The 12,035-nt window shown below is 39.4% G+C and overlaps 1 protein-coding gene across 1 annotated transcript in view; it reads left to right on the forward strand.

Moving 5' to 3' along the window:
* LOC110491690 (zinc finger protein 385C) overlaps positions 1 to 12,035 on the forward strand; it is a 138,693-nt gene that overhangs the window by 61,219 nt on the left and 65,439 nt on the right. Inside the window, exon 3 of the mRNA XM_021565326.2 lies at positions 3,919 to 4,042. Within this exon, the coding sequence (XP_021421001.2) occupies positions 3,919 to 4,042 (124 nt within the window). The remainder of the gene's footprint in view (positions 1 to 3,918; positions 4,043 to 12,035) is intronic.

Raw genomic sequence — 12,035 nt, forward strand, 5'->3', positions numbered from 1 at the left:
TTTTTCATACCCAGGCAATCCCTGGGTGAAAAACTTTAAAACACTACTTTAATTGATCTACTCGCTCTGCCCTCATATTTAGCCTCACATTGAAGTGTTTTACCATTTTCTTTTCAGGACAACCAGGGCTACATGTAGAACACAAAACTATTTGACGTAAACAGTTGCATTCATGAGATTTATTGACAACAAAAATAATAAGGACTGCCAAGCAAAAACTTGATTAAAAATTAATTCATAAGAATGCTGTAAACACAGAAATTGTTTTCTCAGTGGGAAATGAATATCCAACTAGTCAGTTATAATTGTGTGGAGTTTGGTGTTTTTGACAGCAACTATGTGAGTTTATTACAGTATTATGTGCAATTATTGTGTCTAATATTCTATGTAGAACCCTTACCTTTTAACAACTCTTGTGTGGTCTGTGAGCTTCATAGAACAAAACAGATGCGCATGTTCATGAGAGTCTCAGCTTTTCATGGTATGGTCATTATAGTTTGACAAAACGTTCAGCCTTAACAGACATTTGTGAGAAGAACCTTTTTCGGGATTCGCCCTCGTCTCACAACACAGTTGTAGTTCAGCCCTCATCAATCGCACAGGCTAATGGTTGGTATTGGCAGATGCAGAATAAATATACAAAATTCAATGCAAAAAAATATGTCTCTAATAGAGGTCGACCGATTATGATCTTTCAACGCAGATACCAATATTGATTATTGAAGGACCAAAAAAAGACGATTCCGATTAATCTGACGATTTTTAAAATTTATTTGTAATAATGACAATTACAACAGTACTGAATGAACACTTATTTTAACTTAATATAATACATCAATAAAATCAATTTAGCCTCAAATAAATAATGAAACATGTTCAATTTGGTTTAAATAATGCAAAAACAAAGTTTTGGAGAAGAAAGTAAAAGTGCAATATGTGCCATGTAAGAAAGCTAACGTTTAAGTTCCTTGCTCAGAACATGAGAACATATGAAAGCTGGTGGTTCCTTTTAACATGAGTCTTCAATATTCCAAGGTAAGAGGTTTTAGGTTGTAGTTATTATAGGAATTATAGGACTATTTCTCTCTATACCATTTGTATTTCATATATCTTTGACTATTGGATGTTCTTATAGGCACTTTAGTATTGCCAGTGTAACAGTAAAGCTTCTGTCCCCCTCCTCGCCCCTACCTGGGCTCAAACCAGGAACACATCGACAACAGCCACCCTCGAAGCAGCGTTACCCATCGCTCCACAAAAGCCACGGCCCTTGCAGAGCAAGGGGAATAACTACTCCAAGTCTCAGAGCGAGTGACGTTTGAAATGCTATTAGCGCGCACCCCGCTAACTAGCTAGCCATTTCACATCGGTTACACCAGCCTAATCTTGGGAGTTGATAGGCTTGAAGTCATAAACAGCAGAGCTGCTGGCAAAACGCACTAAAGTGCTGTTTGAATGAATGCTTACGAGCCTGCTGGTGCCTACCGTCGCTCAGTCAGACTGCTCTATCAAATCATAGACTTAGTTATAACATAATAACACACAGAAATACGAGCCTTAGGTCATTAATATGGTCGAATCCGGAAACTATCATCTCGAAAACAAGACGTTTATTCTTTCAGTGAAATGGTTCTTCTGTTGCAGTCATGCGCAGTGTTCTTGGTTGGTCATCAATCGACAAGATAATTGAAAAAAACATGCTTATCTTATTTGATAATATACATCATTTAAAACGGCCAAGTTCTATTCACAATGGTATTCAGTTGGTAAGGGACAGACATTCCGTAAAAACTAGGAATAGATTGTCCACCATCTATGCGTTATCCAGACAGAAAAAAGAAATGGGCAAAAGAACATTTCGATTTAGAGCAATAAAGAAATGGAATAAATTAACTGAGCAAACTAGTAACCTTTCAATATATAAGTTTAAACATTATTTAAAAACAATTTAAATATAGTATATAGAAATGTTGTGGGACTATAGTAGATGAAGAATCAATATTTTTTTAGATTGAGTATTTATTGGGTCATTATGCTAGTGTATTATGTATGTTTGTAATAGTGTGTTATATGTGAAAGTGTGTTTGTATTATAAATTGTATTTTAATGTTAAGGACTCTTGGAAGATTAGTCCAAATGGGGACTAAAAGAGATCCTAATAAAATCAAATAAAATACGGAACCGTTCCGTATTTTATCTAACGTGTGGCATCCATAAGTCTAAATATTCCTGTTTCATTGCACAACCTTCAATGTTATGTCATAATTTCTTAAAATTATGGCAAATTAGGCGGCCCAAACTGTTGCATATACCCTGACTCTGCGTGCAATGAACGCAAGAGAAGTGACACAATTTCACCTGGTTAATATTGCCTGCTAACCTGGATTTCTTTTAGCTAAATATGCAGGTTTAAAAATATACTTCTGTGTATTGATTTTAAGAAAGGTATTTTCTTGTTTTTTCGCGAATACACACCGCATCGATTATATGCAACGCAGGACACGCTAGATAAACTAGTAATATCGTCAACCATGTGTAGTTAACTAGTGATTATGATTGATTGATTGATTGTTTTTTATAAGATAAGTTTAATGCTAGCTAGCAACTTACCTTGGCTTACTGCATTCGCGTAACAGGCAGGCTCCTCGTGGAGTGCAATGAGTGGTTAGAGTGTTGGACTAGTTAACTGTAAGGTTGCAAGATTGAATCCCCTGAGCTGACAAGGTAAAAATCTGTCGTTCTGCCCCTGAACAAGGCAGTTAACCCACCGTTCCTAGGCCGTCATTGAAAATAAGAATGTGTTCTTAACTGACTTGCCTAGTTAAATAAGGATTAAATAAAGGTGTAAAAAAATAAATAATAATCGGCCAAATCGGTGCAAAACTACCAAAACTATTTCTTATGCTAAACCTGGCAGTCGAAGAGCCCCAATCAGCAGTTAGATGTGCAATCAGCAAGATGTGAGTTGTTTTCACTTTGGTAGCCTACACAATTTTCTACAGCGCATTGACTAACAATGATCCAGCAAATTACATTGGTTGTCACCCAACTAATAAAGCCAATAATTTGACATTGCGAAAGCCATTTTACAAGCATTTGAATACTGAAGATGTTCGAATATTAGGTCAGGGAAAGGCTCTTTTTGGCGCGAGCAGCTGCGTTCTGTAAGCACAGTTGTTATCTGACTTGGACATCAATGACTGTCATATGCATTTACACATTTGCGTGCTTAGTTCGATAGCTACTGAAGGAGAGGACGCATCAATTCAGTCACAAAAACATAGAGCTATTTTCAGCAGGGAAATACAATTCTATGAGAAAAAACATTAGCGACCGGCGGTTCGAAACGCTTGAATCGATTTTCTGATTGATTCATGCTACATTTGGTTCGGTTTGGGCTGGGGACATTTTGTTAGTCCCCACAAGGTCAAAATGCTATTTCTAGGGGTTTAGGGTTAAGATTAGAATTTGTGTTAGGGTTAGAATTACGTTTAGGGTTAGTTTTAGGGTTAGGGTTAAGGTTAGGTTTTTGGGTTAAAGTTAGGGTTAGGTTTTTGGGTTAAGGTTAGGGTAAGAGTACGGGTTAGGGTTAGGCTTAGGGTTAGAGGTTAGGGAAAATAGGATTTTGAATGGGACTGAATTGTGTGTGCCCACATGGTTAGCTGTACAAGACTGTGTGTGTGTGTGCGTGTGCGTGTGTGTGTGACAGCGGGGAGCCATGCAGTAGCCTACCTGCTGGGAGCACCATAGTGAACGGACATGACCTACATTTTTTTGTAATGTTGTTTTTTTGTCCAGCCTCTGTGTCAAGGTGGATACAAACCACATAATTAAATATCACATATCATTCTAATAGTATTAAAAGTACAGTGTACATAGAATGTATGTCTATGTGTAAAACCATATTTCTTTTCCAAGGTGTGTAACATCCAGCTTAATTCATTGGCCCAGGCCCAGATCCACTACAACGGCAAGACTCACCAAAGAAGGCTTCGCCAGTTCAATCTCGCCAAGGCCTCCAATGCCACGCACACACACACAGGTACTGGACACACACACATACACACATTTCAGTGGTCTAGCTTGCATCTAGGTTGGTGCTCCTCAAATATGTGTGTGACTGTGTATATGCATAAGTGTGTGTGTGTGTGTGTGTGTGTGTGTGTGTGCATACTATGACCTTGCTTCTTTGGGGAAGAGCACTCGAGTCTCGGTCACTTTAAATTAGACCAAAGGCAACTGCACCCTAGAAACACTGGGTAAAAAACAACAAGGGAAAACAATATATAACTTATCTTTGAGATAGATAAATATGCAAAATAAATGTGTAGGTTGGCTCACTGCAAGTAAAAATCCTAAAAAGAACAAGTATTTGAGGTAAAATAAAAGGCAATTTATACTTCAAATTGCTGACTCACCGACAGCAAAAATAGGTGTTTTCGCGGTAGCTTATTTCTTATTTACGTCATATCCCAAATTCTGTTTCTGTGACAAGCTATTAATTAACTGAAATCATCTCCCTGTGTCGCTCAGTCAGCCATACTGGGTACGTTCACATGCACACAGTAATGGAATTATTGTAAATAGCCAGATTAATATAATAGTTTACATGCTTTGCAAGAAGAACGATTTCCCTAAATAAACCTGTTTACATGGACACGTGAAATCATGCTACAGATGGGACTTTGATAAATGCAGAAAATCATCAATAAAAATAAACGTTCTACCACAGCGACCATGTTATTTTTGGGAAGCCTATTTGATTCTGAGTCTGGACATATAAAGTTTGTATGTGAAAACAATTAGCATACTTTCAGTTTTTACGAACTCACTTCACTTGCGGATAAGATTGAGGCTTGCCCTGCTGGTGTTAGCACATGTGCAGATCAAATGCACTGCTGGAACTCACACTAAGGCATTAATGTGTCCTAATAATTTGAAAGATTGCTCAGAAAACCGGCATATGCTTACTTAGATTATGACCGATTAAGATAAGCACAGTAAGGTGTTTACATGATTAATACCATACTCGGCCTACTGCCATAATCAGTTTAATATGTAGCTATTAGTGTGCATGTGAACATACATTACCGGTCAAAACCTTTGAACACCTACTCATTCAAGGGTTTTTATTTATTTTTACTATTTTCTACATTGTATAATAATAGTGAAGACCTCAACACTATGAAATAACCCATATGGAGTCATGTAGTAACCAAAAAAAGTGTAAAACAAATCTAAATCTATTTTATATTTGATATTCTTCAAATAGCCAGCCTTAGCCTTGATGACAGTTTTGCCCACTATTAGTATTCTCTCAACCAGCTTCACCTGGTTCCCACATATGCTGAGCACTTGTTGGCTGCTTTTCCTTTACTCTGCAGTTCGTCTCATCCCAAACCATCTCAATTTGGTTGAGGTCTGGGGATTGTGGAGGCCAGGTCATCTGATGTAGCACTCCATCACTCTCCTTCTTGGTCAAATAGCCCTTACACACCCTGGAGGTGTGTTGGGTCATTGTCCTGTTGAAAAACAAATTATAGTCCCACTAAGCTCAAACCAGATGGGATGGCGTATCGGTACAGAATGCTGTGGTAGCCATGCTGGTTAAGTGTGCCTTGAGTTCTGAATAAATCACAGACAGTGTCACTAGCAAAGCACCCCCACACCATAACACCACCTCCTCCATGCTTTACAGTGGGAAATATACATGCAGAGATCATCCATTCATCCACACTGTGTCTCACAAAGACACGGCGGTTGGAACCAAAAATCTCCCATTTGGACTTGGTCTTTTACCAAATAGGGATATCTTCTGTATACCACCCCTATCTAGTCACAATACAACTGGTTGGCTCATACGCATTAAGAAGGAAAGAAATTCCACAAATAAACTTTTAAGAAGGCACACCTGTTAATTAAAATGCATTCTAGGTGAATAACTCCTGAAGCTGATTGAGAGAATGCCAAGAGTGTGCAAAGCTGTCATCAAGGCAAAGGCTGGCTATTTGAATATTCTCAAATATAAAATATATTTGTTTAACACTTTTTTGGTTTCTACATGATTCCATATGTGTTATTTCATAGTTTTGGTGTATTCACTATAATTCTACAATGTAGAAAATAGTAAAAAATAAAGAAAAACCCTTGAGTGTGTAGGTGTTCTAAAACTTTTGACCGGTAGTGTACTCACTGACCATCTCAACCAATCAGCAAGCAGAGAACATGTTAACTGCCTAGTGAGGCAATTGACAAACAGTGATGTCTAGTACAGGGGTGTATTCACTAGGACCCAAACGGAAGCAAACGGGGCAAAATGGAGAGGGACCTACCGGAACGAGAATCTCTAGTTTTAGTTGCAAACTGATTTCTGTTGCAAAATGTTTTGTTACGGTTTGCTACGGTGTGCACTAATTAATAGGTTTTGATGTGCCTATTGGACTGCTTTTGAAGCTATAAATTATAAACTCTCACAATGCATTGCGTCACATGACCCCTTGCAGTAGTGATTACGATAATGATTGTGGTAAGCCACCCCTGCCTTCTTGGATCATCATCAGTAGAGTTTTATGTAACTGTAGCAAATTGCATTGGATATTTTTAGACACCGGTTTAATGTCTTGGCTCCATTGCAAAAGGCATTGCACAGGTAATATCTTTCACAATGTAAATATGTGTGTGTGTGCGTGCGTATGCGGGTGTGTGTTGGCTAAGTGTGTTATAGTACGGAGATTCTTGTAGCAGTTAAAGACCTCCACATATTTAGAAAACACTGAATCTCTCCTTTTGAAGTCAGACGGTTTGTCATAGTCGTGCATCTCGCTTCCAGAATGGCTCTTTACCCTCCAGGTAAAAGTTAACCTTCCACACAGACCTAGGATCAGCTCACCTGCCCAAAACCTTACCTTAATCATTAGGCGTGAAAATGTTGAACTGCTCTTCTTATCATTATCTGTGGCAACTTTGTCCAGGAGTCAATAGGAGACAGGATGAACAAGCCTATATAGATGCTAATCTGATCAGCTTTGCATTACCCCCTAATGATTAGGGTTGATATAAGGGTAGATTAAGCTGATCCTAGACCTATTCCTAAGGAATGAGATGGATCCCAGGGAAGGGGCTCCATCCAGTAGGTTCCTCAGTCCTGGGGAAGAGCAGCAGATATACTCATTCATTCCCAGGCTCCTGCCTTCCTCTGGCGCCTGACTCTTGTTCTGCTTCCCACACCTGAGCCTGCCCTACCACCGTAAGCTTCCCACTTGACTGGACAGTGGACATCTCTCCCCTCGTTCCCAAGACTCACATGAGCTTATTCTCAGTGGCAGATGGTTTGTCTGTGTGTCTGTGAGAGTGAATGTGTGTGTGCTCTCTAAGCATTTTACTGCAGTGGGCTAAATCAGGCTTAGACAAGAGTGTTTCTTGGTAGTCTTAAACAAATCTACTTTGAGACAAAAATATACACCTCACACACATGGTTATGGGCTTAAATAAAGAAGACACCTGTACCATGTCAGGTAGAATTGAAATGTATTCAAGTTTACGTCCAAATATTACACTTAATATACATCACATAAGACTTTGACATAGAAACACCGGATTTTCAGTGTGTTTTTGAAATAATGTTTATTAATTATGAAAAATATTAATAACTTTCCACCCATGAGGCCACTAGAGGGCCATTTGGTCATTTGACTGCAGGGTACTAATCATTTCCGCCAGACTGCTCTGCGAGTTTGCTTAGATTTGTGCAGACACACACCTTCAGGTGACCTGAAAAAGCCTATAATCATCTTTGCTCTGGGGCTACTGTATATGTATCAAGCTTCTCAGAGTAGGAGTGCTAGGATCAGTTCCCCCTATCCATCTAATTGTATTAATTGTGATCTAAAAGGCTACATTGATCCTAGACCAGCATTCCTACTCTGAAATGCTTGATTAGAACAGCCCCTGGTCTTTGCTCATTGGGTGAGTATTTTTGTGGGAGAGAAATGGATACTTATCACAGGGATCATCAACTAGATTCAGTAGCGAGACAATTTTTTCTTGAGCGGATGGTCAAGGGACCGGAAGATAATTACAAATAATTTGTAGACTGCAAATTGACTGTAAGAAGCCCAAACAGATATAATGTTTGACTAAAACATAATCATTTCAAACCTTGCTTGCATTTGGATACGATCACATGGCTCTCTATTATGAGTGGGAATACTTGGGAACAGATTTCTTAAATTAAAATCACTTGGATCTGATTTCCTGGTTTCCCGATTTCCTTACAGCCTTTTCTGTCCAACAATGAAAATCTTTTTTTTTTTTTCTCTGAAAACTTGGTGCACCAAATAAAATCACCTAGTTGGGGAACCCTGTCCTATCATGTGAGAGTGAGACTCACGTGTCCGTAAAATTAGGTAACGTTGTTTCCTGGATGGACTACCCCAGTGACAAATCTAAGGACAAAGTGGTCTTGGCAGCCCTGTCAGCAAGCTGGGGCAAAATAGATTCAAAAGACCACACATACACTTGTAATAGCATGCTCTCCCGCTGCAAATCCTCTCATTCAAACACACACACACAGGCACGCATGCACTCACACTTTCTGATGTCAACAGCCTTTGAAAATGAGGGTGTGCCACGTGTATTAACCCCCTAGAGTCCATTGACATTTACATTTTAGCAGACGCTCTTATCCAGAGCGACATACAGGAGCAATTAGGGTTAAGTGCCTTGCTCACGGGCACATCGGCAGATTTTTCACCTAGTCAACTCGGGGATTCAAACCAGCAACCTTTCGGTTACTGGCTCAGCACTGGCCCAACACTCTCAACCGCTAGCCTACCTTATGCCCATGAACTATTGCTTTCTCTAGTGGTTACCCTCAATAGCTCAGGGAATCTGGGCACCTGGAGCAAATACTAACGTCAACACTTGCTACAGTGGGCCCTAACAGTAAGCCAGGCCTGAAATGCCACCCCTATATTATTTTATTATATTATATTATGACAACATAATAAAAAAACTCCCCTTCCAAATCTGTCTATTGAAGCTATAGGTATCCGTGTTTTGTTTGCATTGGCTTCGTCTCAATCATCTGCGTTGAAAAGTGGCAGAGCTACTGTGCATTTTGCATCAAAAATGATACTGTGGCAAGTGACACTGCTTCTTGAAAGTCCAATATCTTGAAAACTTGACTGCTGAACTGTATTAACAGTGGACGAATAAAAAATATAGTTTTTTTGTGGATTTTTCCGTTAAGCTCTCTCTCTCTCAGTGTGATAACTGTCATAGGATTTTTTCCGTTGTACTGAATGTGGCATAACTTTCATTACCTCCGGTGCATATTTGAATCGTTTCAAGAACCATAAACTGTATCTGCATTTTCAGATCATTACTGATTTTGTATTTTATAAGTTCATTGTAATGCCCAGAGTTGTCAACTGACATGGAAATGTATTGTACCTGTTGTCTTTTTATAGTCTGCATGTAATACTGTAATATTATAATAAAATCAAGAAATGTCAGAACTGATCCAATTAGCAACCAAAAAGCACTGTAACAGTAATCCAAATGCAATCTATATACAACAGATTAGTTTACAGTAAATATACTAAGAATGATATGCACAGCAGTATATATATTAGGGTGAGCTATGTCAAGAATCCAGTGTATAAAGAAATATGCGGTGTGTATAAACAGTGTAACTACTATAAAAAGTAGTAGTAGAGTAGTAGAAATATTACAAGGAGCTATGTCAAGAATACAGTATTTAAATATACAGTGTGAAACAGGAAGTGTCCAGTGGTTTAATGTCTCTATAACATGAGACAGCAGCATTGGCTCTGTGTGTGTGTGTGTGTGTGTGTGTGTGTGTGTGTGTGTGTGTGTGTGTGTGCACGCGTGCGTGAGTCCGGCTCTGGCGCACCTTTACTGTCTCTGTCTACCAGACGGTAGCCGAGTTAACAGTCCATAGCACGGGTGACTGAGGTCCTTAAATTATTTTCTTAGCCTTTCTTTGACACAGAGTGCTGTTAATGTCCTGGAGGGTAAGCAGTGTGTCACCAGTGATGCGTCGGGCTGACCACACCACCCTTTGGAGGGCCATATGTGACCCACCACCTGGATTCGGTCCTATGTAACAACATTTGAAATTGTGTTTTTTACATTGGATAAAAGTAGAGGCTCAGAGCTAGAAAATGGTAAATATACTGCATTTGAGGAACAATGGGAAAGTAATTATGCTTTGAAAGTTGATAAACGTGTTACACCACTTTTGAGAAAATGGCCCGTGAATGTTTTGGAACACCTACTGGAGAGCTCTTCTTTGTCTACACCCATTCACACCCTCTTAAGCCTTAGCCCCACCCATCTCTTTAAAAATTCACATTAGGGCATGTGCTAAACAGAGTGAATAAGATAGAGTAGTAAACGACCAATGGGTTCAAGACTAAAAGTGGTGAAAGTAGTAGCAAAAAGTACTAGTAAAAATACACTTTATCTAGTCCTTGGCCTATATCTTAATCTGATTTTAGTGCAGGTCATGTTGTTCTTCATATTTCCGTCTCTGGTAAACACACACTATATAAAATCAAAGTTTCTTTGTCACATGCACAGGATACAGAAGGTGTAAACGGTACAGTGAAATGGTTACTTGCATAATGGAGTATTTTGTGTAGACATGTAGCTAGCTAAACAATGAACCATAATCCCAACTCTAATGCCGCGTTCAAAACAACTGGGAACTCGGAACTGGGGAATCTCTGACTTCAGTGCGTTCAAAACAACTGGGAACTCGGAAAAAAACAAGCTCCTACTGGGAAAATGTATTTGAAAGGTCATCCAACTCGGAATTCCCAGTCGGGAACTCAGGCTTCATTCTAGAACTCAGACTTTCCGACCAGAAGATCGCTGACATCATGATTTGATCTTGTATTTTTCCGAGTTCCCAGTTGTTTTGTAGCGGCAATACTACCATGCTTGAATCTGCAGGTACAGTAGCTAAAGTTAACCAACTAGGTTAAATTTTAGCTACCTAGCTAACATTAGGCTAAACTAGCAATGCAAATAGATTTTTGAGATAGTAATAATATTACTACACAGATCATACAAGTAACGTTAGCTAGCGAGCCAGCCAGCTAACTTTACTTAGCTAGTTAACAGTAAGCTTTAACTTGCAATAAAATTGACTTTCTGACAAAATCGGTAACTTATAATATCTGAAAATGTAGCTACTCTTACATGTATGAATGCTTCTCCCTCTCTGTCATGGATGCCATGGTTGCCCTTAGTTTGAAGATGTGGAGAGAAGTGTTTTATAAGTGTTTTAATCTGGAGACAAGTGTTTTATATAACAGCCTTCTGTGTTCTCTTTTTGACTCTCTCCATCATCTCTCTGCTTCCACCGGGCATTAAACTGATTTCAAAACTCGGTCAACTTCTTCTGTGAAAACAACTCGTTCTTCCCAATCACTGTCATCAGAAGACTCTATAAGTGCAAGTGCTTAGGAGGATTATTTAAGAAACTGTTTGAAGAGGTAGGGTTTCATATGTTTTTGTAAGATGGGCAAGGACTCTGCTCTCCTAGCTTCAGGGGCAAGCTGGTTCCACCATTGGGGTGGCCAGACAAAGAAGAGCTCTAACCTCCTCCCTGTAGGCTTTCTCGTCATTGTTGATAATCAGGCCTACCACCGTTGTGTCATCAGCAAACTTGATGACTGAGTTAGAGTCTTGCATGGCCACACGGTCATGGGTGAACAGGGAGTATAGGAGAGGGCTGAGAACACATTCTTGAGGGGCCCACATGTTGAGGGTCAGCGAAGGTTGTTGTTGCCTACCCTCACCACCTGGGGTCGGCCCGCCTGGAAATCTAGGACTCAAGGCCCTGAGCTTAGTGATGAACTTAGAGGCTACTATGGCGTTGAAAGCTGAGCTGTAGTCGATGAACACAATTCTCACATATACATTCCTCTTGTCCAGGTTTCTTGTCCACTATACAACTAGAAATATACCATATCACCAACATTTTCCAAACTGAGAAATAGGAT

Source organism: Oncorhynchus mykiss, chromosome 16 (genome assembly GCF_013265735.2).
Source record: "Oncorhynchus mykiss isolate Arlee chromosome 16, USDA_OmykA_1.1, whole genome shotgun sequence".
Taxonomy (NCBI): domain Eukaryota; kingdom Metazoa; phylum Chordata; class Actinopteri; order Salmoniformes; family Salmonidae; genus Oncorhynchus; species Oncorhynchus mykiss.